Here is a 19,934-nt window from a genome sequence, read left to right as displayed (position 1 = left end):
AATGTCAGAAATGTGGAAAGGTTGAAGAAGGACTTGCGATCCTGCTTCAGGCTCATAGATGAGTTGCTTGAAGAGCAGCATGAGGGTATCCTTGGAAACCTCACACACTGCGCTGATTCGCTGCTGCCTCCCAACCCAAGTCTTCTTCAAGAGGCCGTGGATGGATTTGCTCAGGCTGCAGACAGTGAGTTTGGTTGCCTCATGATCCACGGGCGGATAGCCGCAGCCACTGAGAAGTGGTGGCGCCTGGCTCCACAGGAAATTGTCCTGCTTTCTACTTTGATACGCTGCCTCTCTGCTTCGGGATCCTCCTCTTGTGACTACCCGGTTTTCCTTCCTCAGGGCAGTCCCACGGTGGCCCATCGCCTCCTCCGCTTCCAGCTGCTCCCCGGAGCAGATGTGTGTGTGTTGTGCAGTCCCACTCCTTCCCTGCACAGAGCTGAGACTGAGCTGGTCGGTCGTCTCTGGTCACCCCTGGTGGAGACCCTGAGAGACTGCCTGGATGTTGGAGAGCGCTGCATACCCAGATCTGTATCCCTGCGGCCTGATGTGTTGGCACTCCTTCTTATCAACCGTGAAACTCGTCGTTCAGTATCCTGTGTGATGACCTCCACTCATCGTTCACTTGGTGAGCCTTTACCGTCCAAGGCCCGCTGTTGGGAATTGCTGAGGCTCTTCTACATCTTCACCGTATCACACTACTTCCCCCAGGAGGAGGCCCCGTGTGTCTCCCCAGAAGACGGGGCTCAGAGGGCCGTCAGCGAAGGCTTCCTCCTGGGATTCTCCCACCAACCTCAACACTGCTATTTAGTTACAGACGAATGCAAAAGCTATGGACTTCAGACATCACAGCACCAGCTCTTTCTGCTTATATCACTATCTGTACCTACCATTGCACTACGTACAGTGGCCACGCAGACTCTTTCTGATATACTTACAGCAACTAAGTTTTGATAGAACTGAGCAGATTCTTAAAGCATCATCATCATTATTGTTAAATCCACATGGTTAGATCTAATAATCATATTTCAGCCCAAGAAGAAAGATAGTCACTTAAATATGAACTTACAGGGTACCGGTATGCTTGATTTTTTTTTTTCTTTCTTTATTATTGACTCATGTTAACAAACTATCAAATCTACAAATCTATATTTTTTTAAACAATGATCAGATCACCATTGGTAAAATAATTAAAATTACAAGTAGTCTTGCAGTGTCTACTTAAATGTATTTGTATTGCTGATGAAGATATCAAAACAATTGAAAATGTTGCACTAAGTGCCTTGACATTCTTTGGTATTTAAGAGATAAGATCCAAATGTTCTCAGGCTGCTTGAAATGTAGTGAAATGTAATTGTTCTATTTAGATTGCACTGCAACAGTGTATCTAGAATTTACTGGAGAAATGTGAAGCTGTTACACTGGGTTTAATAAATGCTTGCTGTCTCTTGTTTTGACATGTTGTGTCATTTGGCTTTAAAAATGGTGAAAGTTTCTTTGTTCAACGTAGAGTTGTTTGGGCTGCACTGATCTGCTTGCTTTCCATACCTCCTGGAAATACTTAACTTATGAAACACAGAATAGGCTGTATAACTCAAGAATGGGGAAACTGTTCCTCTCAATGCAAAAAAAAACAAAACTGGCCTCTTGGTAAAAGAAGTGACGCAACACTGTGGTAAACATGTTTCTGTCTAGAGTAGAAAGTGTTGTAAAAATTGTAAATATGTAATAAAAAAAAAAACACTTTAAATGAGATACAAGTCTTTGTACCATCATCATATAAATGTAGGGTTTTGTGTACAGTAAAAAAACTTCTGGCAGGGTTTAATATACAAATATAACAAACGCTGCTTTACTCTAAATAAATTAACAAAGCTGTGTTGCACAGCACGTGAAGTTTATGGCGGTGACTACTGGCAAAATACTAAGATTTCTCTATTGATTAATATTGTAGCGTTTATATCTGCATGAGAAAATTCAAATTCCTTCCTCTCTGACATTTCAAGGCCACATGTTATTGGACAAAGATAAAAAAACAAACTCTTTCAGTGCTGACACAGCATATATTTGAGTGTCTGAACTAATGACCAAATCAAAAACTCAAATAACTGCCCTGTAAAATAGTTTTGCACTCATTGGACCTATTACAGAAAGTGGATTATGTTCAAACTCTGACCCTGAAAGTAGTTTTTCGTTTAAGATAAAGGTACTTAATTCTGAGAAAGAAGGTTAAGAAACTGTTTCAGAAACTGGTGACAGACTTATTCTCCGAGTCTGTTGCCATGGTGGCGTACTCTGTGAACAAAACCTGGTCGACAGCTGGTCATGTGTTACAACCCTGAATTCCTCTCTCCCCCTTCCCCTTCATAAAGCAGAAATGAGATTAATTTGATCAGACACTTTTTGGAGATGTCTGAACAATGACACGTCCTTTTATTGATGGAGGAGCCTGTACTGCTACAGCAAAGTATATCGAGGGTCCAAATAGATAGTTTACTAAGCCACAATAGTTTTTTCTTAGCGCAATATTCCTTTCATTTCTCTGCACAATTACATACATGAACTCACCTGCTTGTGCGTCACAAAAATAACCCAGTACATGCCCTAACTTAGGGTTGTTGATTTATTTGCTAATGTCAGCTTTCTTCACAAGAGATGCTGACTTGGCCCAACTTGTTCTTAAGCAGTTTCTTCCTCTTTTTTTTTTCTTCTTTTTTCTTTTAACCTGGCCACAAACAAATCATCAATGAATTATGTTGATTTCACAGCTAGTGATTTAGAAAGTAATATTAAGAATTATATAAAATCATGGTTTTTACATCATCCTGCTTCCACCTCTGTGAGCAAAATAATTTTCCAGCAGGATTTTGCAGTGTGATTGACTGAATTGATGGCACCCATATTCCCTCTGAAATGGCTTTAATGATTTATTGTCTTTTTTCTGTTAGGGCCAAATGTTATTCAAGTGAGTAACCATGAACCACTTTGAGTTATAAGTCTGAGTTATGTTTTTCAAGGCTTTTTTTGTTTGTTTTCCCACAAGCAGGATTTCACCTCCATGAAGGTTCAATCTTAAGTATACTGCACCCACATTCCACCACTTATGCCATAATAAAACAGCCATTAGATATTTAAATTACAAATTCACTCTCTCTGCAGTTTTTCCCACATTAACTATCTTTCCTTTGTTGCTTTTCTTCACAAAGGTGCTCAAATTTACCATGTGATTACAATATAAGCTCTAATTCAACAAAGGAAAGCAGGAGTTCCGTTTACTTGCTGTTGTTATAGTGAATAATGATAACAGCTTTAGTGGTTATGTTTTGATACTGTGCACACATTTAATTCAGAGTCAATATTCTCCGAGTTGACAGAGCCAATTCCTAAACCCTCGAGGTGAAACTGAAAGCTGAGTTTCTCATTCCAAAGTCAGTGAACTCAGTTATTGAACTCTCCCCATGGACCCTAAAAATATGTCATTCAGTGAGTAGATCGTATTTGCAGGTTTCTCTGACTTCACAGACCAAGAGCTGAGTGGAATTGTCCAATCTATCAATTTTTTCCCCTTCCACCCAACTTCACTTTATGCTGCATTCATTGTTCCTCAGAACCGAGCGGCACAAAGCCGTAACACCAGTTTTAAAAGATTCACACCTCAAGGAAGAATGGTGTGAGACTCGTGGCAGGAAGACAACTCCACTCCCTAAAACCGTCTGCAATTACCGTAACAGAGCTGTATAAACATGCCTAAAGCTACGTGTTGTACTGTATCCTTTATGGCATTTTGATTGAAGCATGTCACAGATATTTGATGAAGGCCTTCAAATTTGTTGGCTTTTGGGGAGAAGGACATGTCTCCTTTTAGGTGAGATGGCTCGAGTAAAAATAAATACTGAAAATCATACCAATGTCCCCAGTTAGGCATGTTCAAGCCTAGTTTACCATATATACTTTTCTCTTGGAAACCCTTCAGCAGTAAACACAAAGCAGAAACTTGCTTTCTTCACATCCCAATTTCACCTGTGAAAAGGGAAATCTGAGCCAGGACGCCGTCTGAAACACAGCTGTGCATCAGAAATACTATATGCTCCTTCAGAGATGATCCAGGAACACGTGCATGAACGGTGTATGGTCTGCACATATTTAGTACACCTTTAACTCCATCTGGGTTATTTAAAGCCCTTTACAGTGTGGTTTTCATTTACCTTTTAATGCAAACAGCACTTCTCATCGTATAGGAAATCTATATACTGTGTGCAGTACAATTGTACCCCCAGGATGCATTGGTTGAGTTGAGTGTTTTCTACTTATGACTCGAGATCAAACATGAATCAATTGCATAAGTTAGAGGAAACAAAAGTTGGCATGATCTCCTGCGGTCTTCATTACATTTCAGACATGTCTTTGTTAAAATACCACTGAGATACAGTGTAAAGGTACCCCTTTTTGACCATGTCTGTACTACTATTTACATAACAGCCGGTTTAAAGGAGTTGAGTCACCAAACTCCCCTCCAGCACCCAGGGAGAAGGGTGTGTTTACCAGAACCTGTTTACAGACCGCTGGAGCACCTCCTTTATTCCCAGAGTAATTAAAGAGCCTCCGAGGGAGTTGTCGCACGATAGTCTTGAATTAAAGGGACTAAGCACCTTAAATTATTATTTAACTGCTGGATAAAGTTGAAGAAGCTTGTTTAATTCCAGTCTTAGCTAATATCAATTCATGTATGAGAACTAAAAAGAAAATAAAGCAATTTCTCTTTCAGGGATGAATGTTGTGACTGTAAATGACTGGTATTTTACTTGGGAATTCTGATCAGTCAGTTGATCCTTATGATCGTCGTCCTCCATGAACTTGGATTTCAATGAGATGTTTTTGAGGGAGGACGGTGATAAATCTAGTTGGCAATCGCTGATTACACTAAATCAAATCATGCATGGGAATGGGCTCTGATATGAGCCCGTTTACAAATCAACTCGACTGATGAATGCTTTACGTATTATGTGATGCCATGTGAATTTATTTATTTACATGATTGTATAAAATCTCAAATCTGAAGTACATCTTTTGCTTTTTACAGATAAAAGTGAAAGGAAATAAAAATATTGCCATGTGCAAACTCACTTCAGATGTGCAGAATATGCAGCGATGTAAGTGAACATGGATGATTCTGATCTGTGTTTGTGATGTCACAGAACCTGCAAATGCATCTGCAATGCATCTGATTCTGATGCATTGTTACAGAATAACCTCAATCATATGCTGTAACAATGCACCTTTTAATAACCATGTCTACCTCATACTGCTGCACCTTTCACTTTAAAAAAAAAATTTTATATACTGTATGTTAATAAAAGCCATTTGTCTATTTACCGTACAGTGAGCGAAATAACCAGAGTCAAATTCCCTGTCTGGCATGTTCAAACTTGGCCAATAAACTTGATTCTGATTCTGAAATCTGTCTCGGGTAATGAGGAATGGGGAAATGTTAAGACTTTCACCTCCTCAGAGTGTAAGGGGTGTTTTATATATTAAATTTCAAACTGACTTGTCCCAAACACCCAAATAAAGGGTTTCAAGCAGGGGGGAAAGCGTGAATTCCCTCTTTACAAAAGACTTCTGGCATTTTTCATGAATACCACTTCACAGGAGGAAACTTGAGACTCATGTCCATGCAGGAGGAGCATTCAATACGAAGTTTGCCCATGATTTCTTTTTCAAAGTCTCCTCCCAAAACTTCCTCTGAGGCCAAAAGAGCCCCTGGGCGCAGAGCAAAACTGGGAGTTTCTTCCAACACCCACTGTTATCTGGATTTGGTCTGGAGCTGGTTGGTACCTGGTCGGGGTCAGTAGCCAGAGAAGCGACCGTGATTTCCAGCATCGCATGATAAAGGAGCGAGGAGGGGTGAAGACGCACAAAGGGGAGGGATAAGCCTGAATTATGGTTCTGCGTTAAATCGACGCAGACCCTACGCCGTAGGGTACGGCGTAGCCTAGTGCGCGACGCCGCGTACCTTACGCCGTAGGCTCTGCGTCGGAGTAACGCGGAACCATAAATCAGCCTGTACGCACGCCGGCTGCAGCGTTGCCATGTGTGCACTCTCCTTCACTGCACAGCTACAAAAGTTTTGCTCTCATGGCTGGATGTTGCTAGGTTACTCAGGGTCAGGTTTTCTGCCTCTATCGCAGTTTTCGTCGCGGCCCCTTTTTTCTGAAAAGTCCAAAGGTCTTGGAGCTTAGTGGTTTTGTAGGAGCGCGGTGACTCCAATTACACAAGTTTGACTTCCCCGGGAAACAGGTCGCAGGTCGCTGTGTTTCACCGAGACTTGTGTAGAAGTTGCCCAGCAGTTGGAGCATGTCGGCCGCGCGGATGCAGCTGCTGTCGGCCGGGAGCAGGCGGCTCCCCTGGCCGGCTCCGGCTCCGGCTCCCCGGCTCCGCGCACTCATCTGTCCGCCTCTCTGCCTCTCTCCCCCCGCCAGAGCTCTGTCCAGTCTGAGTGCGACGCGGCGCGGACTCCCCAAGGAGAACATGAGCGAGAACGGGGTGAACAACGGGGTGAACGGGCTGATGTCCCGCACCAAGGTGCTGACCATCGACACCATGAACCCCGTGGTGAAGAAGGTGGAGTACGCCGTCCGGGGGCCCATCGTGCAGCGAGCCGTGGAGCTGGAGAGGGAGCTCAGCGAGGTGCGTCTGTCTGTCTGTCTGTCCGGCATGCTGGACATCTGTAATCCAACATTCAATTTACACTCATTATGTGCATGTGAAATGAGCTTAAACAAAGATGTTATATCATACACTGATTCATGCACTGATACAAATATTGTGCTAGAATCTAGCACAATATTTGTATCAGTGCATGAACCAAAAAATAAAAAGTATTGTATCAGCCTTAGAATGAAGGCAACACATGCTGCATGTTTCTATATTAGTTAGAACTGGGGGGAGATTTTTTTTTCATTATGCACTTGAGAAAAAAGTCGAAATGTCGAGAAAAAAGTCGAAATGTCGAGAAAAAAGTCGAAATGTTGAGAAAAAAAGTCGAAATGTTGAGAAAAAAGTCGAAATGTTGAGAAAAAAAATCAAAATTTCGAGAAAACAGTCGAAATGTTGAGAAAAAAGTTAAAATGTTGAGAAAAAAGTCAAAATTTCGAGAAAAAAGTTGAAATGTCGCGATTAAAAAGGAAAGGGAAAAAGGAAGAAAAAAAAGGGAAAAAATAAGAAAAAAAAAGGTCAAACATTTTTGAAAAAGCTCTAGGAGCCACTAGGGTGGCTCTAAAAAGCCGCATGCGGCTCTAGAGCCGCGGGTTCAACTTTTTGCATGAGATTATTATGTAGATCAAGAAAGACTAGTCTTTGTATAAACTACTTACTTTTTTGTAATACATTTTGCAAGTACAGTCAACTTAGGCAAAGCAAGGCAAGTTTATTTATATAGCACAATTCAACACACGGTAATTCAAAGTGCTTTACATCGACATTAAAAGCAGCAAGCGATAAATGAAATAAAATACAATTATGAGAAAAGAAGGTAAAATAAGAAGCACAAGTTGCTGATTTAAGAGTAAGCTTAAATAACAAATAAATGAAATAAAATGATAAAAGAGGTACAATAATAATACGCACAAGTTGTTAAAAATAAGGGCAGTAGAGTACAGCAGGTAAGTAGGGCTGGGCAATTTTGGACAAAAATAAAATCCTGATTTTTTTTTTTTCTCTGAAAACCCGATTTTCGATTTCGATTTTTTTTGGTAAAACTACAAAAGACAATGGAATAGATTGTTTCAAATATTTTATCTTTATTTTTAAATAAAAATAGCAAACAAATTTCCCTATTGTGAATGAAGTGCAATTGAAAGATACTGTAAATCCTCCTTGAGTTTAGTAAAGTGACAACATTTACAATTTTCTTGACCAAACAAAGATGACTAGACGAGCTCTGTCTGTAATGCAGCTAGCTGCAAAAAGGAAAATCGATTTTCCGATTTTCCGATTTTCCTTTTTTAACATCGTCTTGAATAATAAATCCGATTTAGATTTAAAATCGATTAATCGCACAGCCCTACAGGTAAGTATTTAATTTAGGAGTACGCTTCAGTAAACAGTAATGTTTTTAGGCCTGATTTTAAAGGAGCTGACAGTTGGAGCAGACCTCAGGTCTACAGGAAGTTTGTTCCACCGGTGAGGAGCAGAATAACTGAACACTGCTTGGATCTGGTTCTTGGGACACACAACCAACCAGATCCAGATGAACCTCAGGGGTCTGGGAGCTTCATAGGGAACTAACAGATCAAGCATGTATTTTGGTCCAAGACCATTCAGTGCTTTGTAGACCAGCAGTAAGATTTTAAACTCTATCCTTTGACTCACTGGAAGCCAATACATGCAGTTCATAGGTTTGATTCAGTTCATTGGACTCTCAACGTTTGTTCTGTAGATGGAAAATCTAACCCTCAAAGCTTTGAGTATTCTAAATAGCTATAATTAAGATTATAATCGTACTAATATCGTCTGTTAAAATGATCTCCCAAGGGCAAACTGTTTGTTGTTACCTGTTAAACAGCAGCCATTTGTCAAAGTCCACCAGTTAGTTATTAATTACTGAGGCTGATCCTGTTTGACAGGACAAACTGTGGTTCAGGTGACACTGGGACACTGCCACATGAACTAACTATTTAAATCACTTTTTAAAGGTATTTATCAATCGCATAATCGTCATAAACAGCAGTTGCTCATGGGAAACAAAGTTGCTTTAGTTTAAACCAGTTTATCATTCTTGTCCTCACCAGGCTTTTAGCAGAGTGTCAGATTGTCTTGTACTTGATGTAACAAAGTCTGTTGGCTTCACATTTAATGATTATCATGACTGATCATTAGTGTAGTGCTGGCAGCCCTTTATCCACAAGCAAAGCATTAAAAAAAAAAAAGAAAGACTATGCATTTTTTTCTAGTTGATTGCATTATGTTTGTTCCAAGGAATTGTAAATACAATTCTTTTTTTTTTTTTCATCCACAAAGTACATCTCAATTCCTTCCTTTAACGCCGTTTATGGTGATGTGGCAGCTGTCAGTGTACCGAGGGCAGTCTGGTGTGAAAACTGTCCTCTCCTGAGTGCTTTGTTGGGTAAAGGATGAGTATATGAACAGGGTCTGTGGCGCCAGCCACCGGGGGCTGTATTGACAGTGCTAACCATTTAAGCAGACGGTTGACTGGCTCCACTGATGTCCCTGCATATTCTGTTTACTCTGACCAAGACGCATTCCCAGCTCATCTCCCTCTTTATTGAACAGATTTCACTTATCTTCCTGTTAATTTATTTTCTTTCCAATCATACAAGAGTTTCAGCAGGGGTCATTGAACTGATTTTTAGATACTTGAAAAGCAAAAGCCATCGTGTTTGGATCCGGCCGGTGAAACCCAGTGAAAATACTGATGAATTGACGTGTATTTTCAGTCGAAAATGCAATCAAATCCCCAAACTTCTTTTAGTTAAATATAACTGTTCAATGAATTTCATGAGATTAGGAAAGTGTAGCAGGTTTTTGTTTTTTCCCCTGAATAATTTAAAGGATAAGTAATCATCCCTAGTACTCTAACCATAATCAGCACTCTTCAGGAGCACGGATTTATGCATCAAAAACCTTTTGAATGTGTTTTTAAGTTTCATACTATGAGAAGACCCACTAAACTGTTATTTGGGATGGTGTTGGATTACTTTGGGAAACAGGCTGAAGTGATATTCTCTCTTTTGTCTGGAACACACAAAGAAATCCGAGCGTAATTCCCTACTCCTGTTTCCTACACTTTTTTTTTTTTTTTGACTTGTACACACACATTTTTTTACAGAGAGGTTTGAAACACACCAGACTTTCATCCAGGGTACTGTGCCTGGCAGCAAGTGCACTGATGAAGGCTTCGTGTTCAGTTCATTACATTTCCGTCTTTGTTTTGTCCTAATGAGCAACTAGCTGATAGTGAATGGGGATCTTTTGATGGAGTTTCCATGACAACAGACACAAAGTTCTATGGGCAGATTCTATCCACTCATTTTACCAGAATGAAAAGCAATATACCAACACCTAAAATATTTATATATTTTTTTTTCTCATTTTAGAAGTTGTGATTATTTTACATTTCATTGATGTTAACATTGTGTTAATGACTGACTGATTGATTGAAATAAACATAGCAGGAGCATTCTGGAATGGGTTACTTAAAAAAACCCCAGCAAATCCAAAGTTCATATGGTATTTCTTCATCTTAGTGGATCTGTTTTTTTTTTGTTTTTTTTTATAGGCATTTTTTATATATTGGGTGGTATTTATTGAACACCTTTTGTGAAGATGGTTAAAGGAAACTGTTCCTCTCCTGGGGGAGTTATCAATATTATTGAGGTGGTTTTTATTTAATTCTGCAGTGGAGGGCTAAATACAGTTGAGGGTTTTCATGCTGGTCAGGGGAGCAGAGAACAATTTTAATGGGAGGTTCTGGGCACAAAAGGGGAGTTATTGGTGCTGTGTCACGTCATTGGCTCGGGCTGAGAGACGCCTCTTATGTGACCAATGAGAGCCCATGAAAGTTCAGTTTCCTTGCTGCAGCTGGATTAGATAGATTAAACAAAACATTTTGTTTTGATGGTTGCAGGGCGCCAAGAATACAGGCGGGGGGCGGGTTCAACTGGTGGCTTCACCACAGTTTAAGCTGCTCGTGATTTTGTGTGTGTGTGTCACACATGCTCGTGTTAATGCTGTGTCATTGGTCTCAGCTGTCCAAGAGATCATCTTTCAAAAATAGTACACAATTGGCCTGGAGGATGGGAAATAAATACTTTCATTTCAGTAATGACATAACCTCTCGGCACATGTACAGTATCTCACTGGTTCTTCATGTCATGCACTTTTCTTTTTTTTTAATAACACATAGTTTTAAAGACAGGAGTTAATCTGTCAGGATGGTTAACAATATAATGAGCTGGTTTGCACTGGTTGAAGCTTTATCCCATTGTCTTCACTCACTATCTCCATTGAAACCGTAGCAGGCATGTATTTTCTCTCCGTAATAAGTCATCTATCTTCTAACCTCAGAAAAATTTAGTTACAATGACAGTGTTTTTGTTTTTGCTTTTTTGCATAGTGGTTTAGTGCTCATCCTTTCACTTGGCAGCAGAGATCTCAGCTGTTACATCACCAGCTCCTTCATGTGTCAAAGTGTCCTATTCGATGTGAACTGATGAATGAAAAATGCGTTGTAAAGAGCTGTGTACAACCAACACAACCTCCAAGTGTGGACTTCTCATCTTGTATTTTTCTTGCAAATGAAAGCGAGGAACAAAAGAGCCATGTTGTCACATGACTTCAGTGGATATAAAGCTTTATACATCACAGCAAAATGTGCATATTAAACTGTCAATCTTTTGACTTTTATTAAAATATATCAGATCATCTAAATAAATAACTTTTTTCCCCTGTGTTTTTGTAGATGGATGTTTATGCAAAAACTAATAGTTACCATAATTCCAAATTACATAATTGTTTTTTTTGAAGGCTGAATATATTCAATACATATCTAAATTACCCATAATGTCCATAACACAGTGTTTTAGAGCTTTCTACAGGATTATCCTTTTCATCTTTGCTCTGGAAGGCTCCGCATCCATTTAAGAGAGGGGGAAATAAGTACATATTTCTATTGTGATGGTCCAGCCCAGATATTAACGATTTAAAGCCAAGCTTGGAGAAGTTGACTTTACATCTGGAAAAGGTTAAAATAAGTGCTTTTTTCCCCCCGTCTTTTTAGAGTAAAGTTTCAGTGGCATTTGCAAATATAGCTCCGTGGCAGAGCGCTTAGTACAGGTCCTCCAAAGTAATCCTTTTACCACTCGACTATTGTCCTGCTTTAGCATTTACACACTGAAACTTGGAGATTTCTTCAGCCAACATTCTTTGTAATTTGTCCTATAAAGTAGGTAGGAAGGAAATACTAAATCCATGTGTCCTATGCAGCTGCTGCGCTGCCGACCTCTTTGGATATATGTGTTTGTAGAAAGTGTATGTATATGCGCAGGCATGGTGTCAAGGGTGTTTAGGTGCAGTGGGGGTTTGTAGTCAATTGTTTTCTTGACTAACTGAGGCTGTCACTATACGTTTTTGAAAGGTGACATAATTTCTACTCTGCAAAGTTAACACATGGTCCAGTTGTTCACACACGTTTCATTTGTCATTTGTCCTTGTGGTTTACAGGGAATGAAGAAGCCCTTTGTGGAGGTCATCAAGGCCAACATTGGTGACGCACATGCCATGGGTCAGCAGCCAATCACCTTCTTCCGACAGGTCAGCTTCTAGACCCTCCAAATATAGCATCCCTTACTTTTTAGTGTGTATGAAACTGTCTTTCTACCTCCCAAAACCCGGTGCAGGTGTGTTTTTGTTGTTTTATTGCACTACATAGTGACTCATGTTGGATTTCACCCCACTGTGCTCACACATCTCTTTTGTTTTAAGGTCTTGGCTCTCTGCTCTTACCCCGAACTGCTGAGTGACAGCATATTCCCAGAGGATGCTAAAAGTAGAGCCTGTCGCATTCTGAATTCCTGTGGAGGGAACAGTTTGGGTGCGTATGAATGTTATTGTTGTGGGTTTTTTTGTTTTTTTTCTGCAAAAAACACACAAACCTTTTGTGAAACCCAAACTGCTAATTATGATTATAATACACTTGCTGAGTGATATATAGACTTTACAATAGCAGCAACTGTCTAAATATGAACTTCCCTCAGGTGCCTACAGTGCCAGTCAAGGCATAGAGTCCGTGCGCCAGGATGTGGCTCTTTACATCGAGCGGCGGGACGGTGGTGTGCCCTGTGATCCAGACAACATTTACCTGACCACGGGGGCCAGCGACGGCATTGTGGTACCATTGACACAAGATTTTTTTTAAATAAAAAATGTAGAAAAATGTGTCACTTTTGCTACATTGAAAATATTAGCAAATCTTTAAACATTGAGAGGCAGAAGCAAAGCACCAAAAAGAAGTTTATGCACCACTGCTCATTGTATACATGCAAAATTTTCAATAAATGTTATTGTGTGTGTGTAAGTTACCCTCCTGAGTTAATATCTTGCGTGTCTGTCCTGTGGTGTTTTTTTTTGTCAGACCATGCTGAAGCTGTTGGTGTGTGGCGAGGGGACGATGCAGACCGGCGTCATGATCTCCATCCCTCAGTACCCGCTGTACTCGGCTGCGCTGGCTGAACTGGGTTTAGTGCAGATCAACTATTACCTGAACGAAGACAAGTGTTGGAGTCTGGACACCAATGAGCTGCAGCGTGCCCTGGATGAAGCCAGACGCTACTGCAACCCTCGAGCCCTGTGCATCATCAACCCCGGAAACCCCACTGGTAATTACATTTTAATCACTTTAAAAAAACAAAAACATTATTAATATGCATTCTGATATGATTGTGACCCTTTTTTTTCACATAAATGATCATGTTGCCTAAAATTTTGAAGAAAAGGCAAAAGGACAGATACTTTTATTAAATTAGACTGTTGAGGTAAATTGAATCAATGCTTTTTTACATATGCTCTAAATTTAGAATCCTTTCAGACAGCCCTTTTGAGGGAGTACTGGAGCCGTCGTATTGGCATCTTCAACATCACTTCTCTGACAGAGGAACTTTACAGAGTAAAACGTACATGTTGCTGCTCCAATGTTGCTTTGATTAACAGTCCAACAGCCGATGTTCTACAGTTGTTGACAAAAGCATCTCACTTTAACTAATCTTTTGTCTCGGAGTCAGAAGACACTGTTGTTGGTGTAACGCAGATATCTTTAGACTGGTCTTCACCACACAGGAAGCAACACCATCTTAAGTGTATTTAAATCCTTTCTTTGTAAAATTGATAACGACAGTCGGGTCAGTAGGAGGAGGCTCTGGATACAAACTCCATGAGTTGTCTGCATCATTGCTTCACTCTTTCTTTAGACACCACCAGATGGCAGCAAAACAACGCAACTTCACCCTCAAACCCCCACTTTAACAGCCTTTCCCGTTTTTCTCAGGTCAGGTCCAGAGCAAACAGTGCATCGAGGATGTGATCCGATTTGCTGCAAAGGAGCGTCTCTTCCTCATGGCTGATGAGGTATGGTCTGCACCTTTTCAAACGGCGCCCTGCTTTAGGTCCTCTTCGCCCTGTTGTGTCTGACACTGTCCTCTCCTCCCAGGTTTACCAAGATAACGTGTATGCCGAAGGCTGCCAGTTCCACTCGTTTAAGAAGGTTCTGTTTGAGATGGGGCCGGAGTACTCGGAAACAGTGGAACTAGCATCTTTCCACTCCACCTCTAAGTGTTACATGGGAGAGTAAGTCTTTTTATCCTCATTATGATGGTTATTTAATTCATGAAGGTCTTGTATAATAGTTTATTGAGCTTTTAGATGTATTTATAACTTATTTTCTGTCTGATTTTGTTGACTCAACTGTGTTCCCTGATTTTTGTTTATTTTTTGTCTTTCTGTGTCAAACGTCTTTCCTCTCAGGTGTGGCTTCCGTGGCGGGTATATGGAGATCATAAACCTGGACAACGAGGTGAAAGCTCAGTTGAGCAAGCTGCTGTCAGTCCGTCTGTGTCCTCCTGTTCCTGGACAGGCTTTGATGGACCTGGTGGTCAATCCTCCACAGCCTGGAGAACCTTCCTATGAGCTCTTTATCAAGGTAAATGGGTGATGCTGCACTGTTTAACCAGCAGTATTCACCAATACAATGTGACATTTTATCAATAATACATAGCTCACCAGCAACATTATGATTCTCAGTGTAAGTTACCATCAGTACAAGGATTATGGATTTTTTTCCTCCTCAGACATGAAAACCCTGAAAACACCTTCCAAATTATCTTGCATCCTTCCAGAAACTGCACATCTGCTTTAATTTGTTGCAACTTTAAAAACTTGAAACATCGTAAGATTTGTTATTAAAATATTCACAAAAAATTTAGGAAAATATAAGTGACAACAAGATGACTGATTTCTATCAATGATAAAAAGAGAACTTGTGAGATTTTGAAATTGTGAATTTTTTGTCCTTTTTTTATGAGACCATCCATCTTGGATCTTCTATTCCTACTTAATCCAATGTGGAGATCAACTGCAATTTTATTTATTTTGTTTGTTTTTTTTTAAATGAAAAGGTTAACCATTTGCTTGATTTATGATTTGATTTATTTAAAACGTCAGGGCCTAATTTATTCAATTTTATTAAGATATAAGTATAAACACGGGCCCCAGACTTTAGAGCCATGCTCTTGTTATACATGGAGAAAGCTGTTTGGCGTTGTCTTGCTTAATGAAACAAAGCCTTTCCTGAAACTCTTTCCTCCTGAATGACATCAGTTTTTCTTCAACATGGAAATACTGTATCAAAAACACGAAGTTAATCATAGGATGTGCAGTAGGTTTTGTACAATTTTCAATTAAACTTTAAGTTTAAAGGCATTTCATGTCTTTGCAATATGTTATTTACACTTATTTACTTTTTATAAATATGGTTGTCTATTAAATTTTCTTTGGTTACCTCATTGTTTCCATATAAACTTAGCAGAAAATGTTGTTCAATATGGCTAAAACTCCTGAGCCTCCAGGAAAAGAGGGCTCAGGAAAACATAATGGTACCAAAGCACTTTGCAGAGCAGATTATTTTCCAACGAAGCTTTACATTTCAACCTTGATCTTATAAAGACAGAAGATGCAACACAACGTAACAGATTTAAATCCTCTATACAAATCTGAGTTTTTCAGATGTTTTTTTGAGATCTTTTTTTTGTTTACTTGTTTCTCTTATTCTCTCTCCTCTCCAGGAGCGCACAGCCACATTAAGTGCCTTAGCAGAGAAGGCCAAACTTACAGAGCAGGTTCTCAATACCGTGGATGGCATCAGCTGCAATCCTGTTCAGGGTGCCATGTATTCCTTTCCTTGCATAACCATCCCTGAAAAGGCTATTAAAGAGGCCACGGTAAGTCCTAACCTTACTCCTTTTTTTTTTTTCTTTTTTTTTTAATGAACCATTGATTCAGGTTCCACTGTATTATGTTTTAAGGTCATTTCATTCATCGAAAGCCTCGCCAGAAGTTTCAAAAAATGAGAAAAATAAATTGAATAAACCAGTTGTGCATATATTTTTAGACACTTTCTACCACATATTGTTTGGTCCACTCAGTACTCCTTTATTATTCGCCCCTGTGGTCTAAATGATGGACCAATACTCATGTTTCTTTACACACCCTGAATTTCGTTGGACTAAATAACGCTAACCAAGCTCAGGGTGCTGTTCCTCCACCATGCTGTATGCTAAAGAGAACAAATGATTTCCAATAGTTGGTAGCTTCACTTCTGTCCTACAGTTGACTGCTCAGTAGGAATGTCATGGCGGGTTGGAGAGCTTAGCCACTGAGACTGTGATTAGGGTGACGGAGCATAAGGTCAGACTGGAACTGACCTGGGGACACCTGATCAATCCCAGAGACAATGCTCACGTTTACTTAAGTCACCCAGTGTTGTTTTTTTTTTATGTCTGTAATACTGTCAGCCAGTTTTAAACAAAGCTGCTGTGCAGCCGGGTGAGCTTATCCTTATCTAAATACTTTTGAGTCTTTCTTGAAAGCTTTTGAATGAAAGTTATTGGCATCATGTAAAAGTCTGAAGAGCACATGCGCCACCATAACTACTCAGAGCAAGAACAAAAAAGGAAAAAAAGGACTGCCATGAAACTGCAGAATGAGGTTATTCACACTGTAAGAAACACATTGAACTCATATAAAGTGTTCAGCAAGTCCATAATAATACTGATCGGTAAATTGTGATTGATTTCTTTTTTTTTTATGCTGTGAGTACAGCAGTGTACAAGCAGCAGCTCGAGTCTTAATCAAATAACTGTTGAAGCACACAAACAGAATATCAAGTGTCTCACAGAGAATAGTTTTCCTCTTGTCTCTATTAGGAAAAGGGACAGCAGCCAGATATGTTTTACTGTATGAAGATGTTGGAGGAGACTGGAATCTGCCTCGTACCTGGGAGTGGGTTTGGCCAGAAGGATGGAAGCTACCACTTCAGGTACAGAACCAGGCTGATGATTATAACAAATATCCATTAATCTTATAAGTTTATCATCAGTTAAGGAAACAGTATCTCACCCAAAGCATTTTAGATTTCGTATGGCTGATTCCTAAGCCACATTTTTATTCAAAGTCAAGGACAAGAACTTAAGATCTGACATAGTATACCATAATTTCTGAGACTGTTGTACCTTTTTTATCAACTCAACATGCCATTACTGCTATATTCTAACTTGTATTGGTGCCTACCTTTTTCTTTTTCCCTCTTTATCCTGCCCAGAATGACCATCTTGCCACCAGTAGAAAAGCTGAAGATTCTGCTGAACAACGTCAAGGAGTTCCACCGGAAATTCACCGAGCAGTATTCTTAAATTCCCACAACCGTCTCTCCCACCACTCACACGAGAGGGATCTTGCCAACCAAAACAAAAATGTACAAACCAATCAGTTTATCTTTTCCTAAGATGTGCCTTTTCTATAGCGGCTCTGGTAGTCTCTGTGGCGATGCATTTTGTCCTCTGTTGCTGTCACACTTGGACGTTACACGGGGACGTTACTCTCAAGGCACTGTTCTGAGTCGCACCACAAACTGGAAATAAAAACCAGTCAGTTTTGGTGCGCACAATACACCATATATTGCCAATATTATTTCTTGTTTTTTTTTAAATATGTATATACTTTAGGTCTGTGAATTTGTGAGATAGATCAACTGTTTATATCAAGCTAACAGAAGGCGGTACGAGTAAAGAAGACGTAACTCATGAGCCGAGTACGTGCATAACTGGCTGATGTACTTCATTCCTGCAGAATGTCCTTTATAGGGAGGATGTAATGAATGTCCCACTTGCATGATGATTCAGGAGGAACTATTTCTAGTTATAATACATGTAATGACTTATGTTTTATCTCATTGCTTTGAGATTTTTTTTGTTCTTTTTTTCAACTTCAAAGTAGTTTTTTTTCCAGTGATAGCACTATTTTTTAATTTCTTTTTCTGTTTCTAGTTAATTAACATAATTTTGCTTGAATTAATTTATTTAGTAATAAATTCCATTAGGAAAAACTCAATTGAAAATGTAACAACTTTTTTCGTTCTTACATAAAATGTTCACTTCTGTTTTTATTGTACGGTCTAAAAGGCTGAAGGGGAACGATTCCAGCTGTTAGTGGTTGGACATGACTGCTAGGTTAAATCAGAAATAAGATTGGGTAATGTTTGAAAGAACAGTAACACATTTGTCTTTTTCAGTTAAGGAAATGTAATCACCACTTACCCCTGCTTCACGATACGTAGAAGTGTTTTACTGTTTAAGCCTAAAATGAACTTGTTGGATATGACGATTGTGTATACTTTAACAACCTTGCTTGATTTAATCTCTGTAACAAATGTTAGTCGGACACTAAAATGACTAAAATTCTAAATTTTCTCATATTTAAAAAGTAGTTTCATCCAAAAATAAGACAAATATTTCTAACTAATAAAGTTCAGTTCAATAACACTATATTAATGCTTAAGTGATATGACTGTATTATAATTGTTGAAGGTTCTAACTGGAGAGAATGGTTTCCGGTTCCATATTGGGTTGATTTAAAGATGCTCTGTCATTTAATCACAAAACTGCATCATCCCATTTCTGGTAACATCTCCAGTGGACACTGAAAGAGGCTGGTCTGCATGGATGCTGAGCAAAGAGGCTGATCGGCTATGGATTCTGCTATGCAGCCACGAAAAGGGGCTACTTCCTCCAATAGTTCAGAAATGAAAAAAGGCACCTGATGAACTTTCTAAATTGCCGCTGATCACTTTTGGAGACGGTTGAAATATGCATTTGCATTAAAGGACTCCTGAAAATGTACAAAAGCTTGAATGCAGAGCAGTGAAACTTTAGAAAAGTAAAAGATTCCAGGTGGCCACAAGAAATTTAAAGCCTGTCAGTGATGATTTTTCACCTGTTATTTGTGAAGCCTGCTAATAATTTTACCAGATTCAATTTTCCATCTGTATTTTTTCACTGTATGAAAGCCTGTTTTTAGTTTTCCATTCAATGAATGTGCACATTTGATTGAAAACTGAATTTGTGATTTTGCATCCAACTCTGAAGACACTTCTTTGTGCTTATAGTTCAAGGTTAAGAGCCTCGAGCAGCGTTTCCCAGGCCTGGCCCTCGGAGAACTGTCCTGCATGTTTTAGACGTCTCCTAGCATCAACACACCTGATTGAAATTAATGGTCATCATCAGCTTGACATCAAGGTCTGCACAAGTCTCTTGATGACAGTCATTTGTATCGTTGTGCTGAAGGAGGAAACAGTATGTCCCGAGTACCAGAGTTGGGGAACGCTGCCCTGGAGGTCGCCGCTAGTGACACATGGTTCAGAATCCAAGTAAAGATGTGCCAAATGTAAAAACATTTGTAGGTCTGTGACAGCAAATAAACACTTTGCAACTGATTTACTGAAAAAGTGTATCAATTTGGCCTCAAAAAAAAAAAAATATGTAGAAACAGAACATGGAACTTCATGGAAGTCAGTAATTGGTTTATTGTACACACACATCTGGTAACCAGGAAGCAACATTAGGACCAACTGTTGACGTTTATTTTGATTCATGCGAGAAATTGCTTTATAGTTAAAGAGTAAACATTTGTTTTTGGTAGTTGGTTACCAATGTTGCCAATTTTCATGTTGCTCCTTGCGGGGGGAAATGAAGTGGATCCAAATGGAGCAGCAGAGGAGAAAACCAAACTAATGATATAAGGGATATGGACTCCATAGAGCTCATAAGTGAGCAATGATTAGTCATTCACTGCTGGACGCCTCATTCCGGCTG

At 39.5% G+C, this 19,934-nt stretch overlaps 2 protein-coding genes across 3 annotated transcripts in view; both read left to right on the top strand.

The window, feature by feature from the left end:
* fuz (fuzzy planar cell polarity protein) overlaps nucleotides 1-1,456 on the top strand; it is a 1,885-nt gene extending 429 nt beyond the window's left edge. The window contains exon 1 of the mRNA XM_061731145.1: nucleotides 1-1,456. This exon is cut by the window's left edge and continues 429 nt beyond it. Coding sequence (XP_061587129.1) covers nucleotides 1-954 — 954 coding nt within the window. The 3' untranslated portion in view covers nucleotides 955-1,456.
* gpt (glutamic--pyruvic transaminase) overlaps nucleotides 1-19,555 on the top strand; it is a 20,430-nt gene extending 875 nt beyond the window's left edge. Inside the window, exons 2-12 of one of the 2 annotated variants that reach the window (XM_061732514.1) lie at nucleotides 6,480-6,687; nucleotides 12,241-12,330; nucleotides 12,502-12,610; nucleotides 12,774-12,907; nucleotides 13,151-13,394; nucleotides 14,060-14,139; nucleotides 14,222-14,358; nucleotides 14,536-14,710; nucleotides 15,852-16,007; nucleotides 16,992-17,104; nucleotides 17,387-19,555. In XM_061732514.1, the coding sequence (XP_061588498.1) occupies nucleotides 6,480-6,687; nucleotides 12,241-12,330; nucleotides 12,502-12,610; nucleotides 12,774-12,907; nucleotides 13,151-13,394; nucleotides 14,060-14,139; nucleotides 14,222-14,358; nucleotides 14,536-14,710; nucleotides 15,852-16,007; nucleotides 16,992-17,104; nucleotides 17,387-17,477 (1,537 nt within the window). In that variant the 3' untranslated portion in view covers nucleotides 17,478-19,555. Of the gene's footprint in view, nucleotides 1-6,117; nucleotides 6,688-12,240; nucleotides 12,331-12,501; nucleotides 12,611-12,773; nucleotides 12,908-13,150; nucleotides 13,395-14,059; nucleotides 14,140-14,221; nucleotides 14,359-14,535; nucleotides 14,711-15,851; nucleotides 16,008-16,991; nucleotides 17,105-17,386 lie in introns of those variants that run through there. The other variant, XM_061732513.1, reaches the window with a different exon arrangement.
* The last annotated feature ends 379 nt before the right edge of the window (nucleotides 19,556-19,934 follow it).

This window comes from Cololabis saira, chromosome 10 (assembly GCF_033807715.1).
Source record: "Cololabis saira isolate AMF1-May2022 chromosome 10, fColSai1.1, whole genome shotgun sequence".
Taxonomy (NCBI): domain Eukaryota; kingdom Metazoa; phylum Chordata; class Actinopteri; order Beloniformes; family Belonidae; genus Cololabis; species Cololabis saira.
Note: the sequence above shows the minus strand (reverse complement) of the source record. Positions and strands in the feature narration are given on the sequence as shown.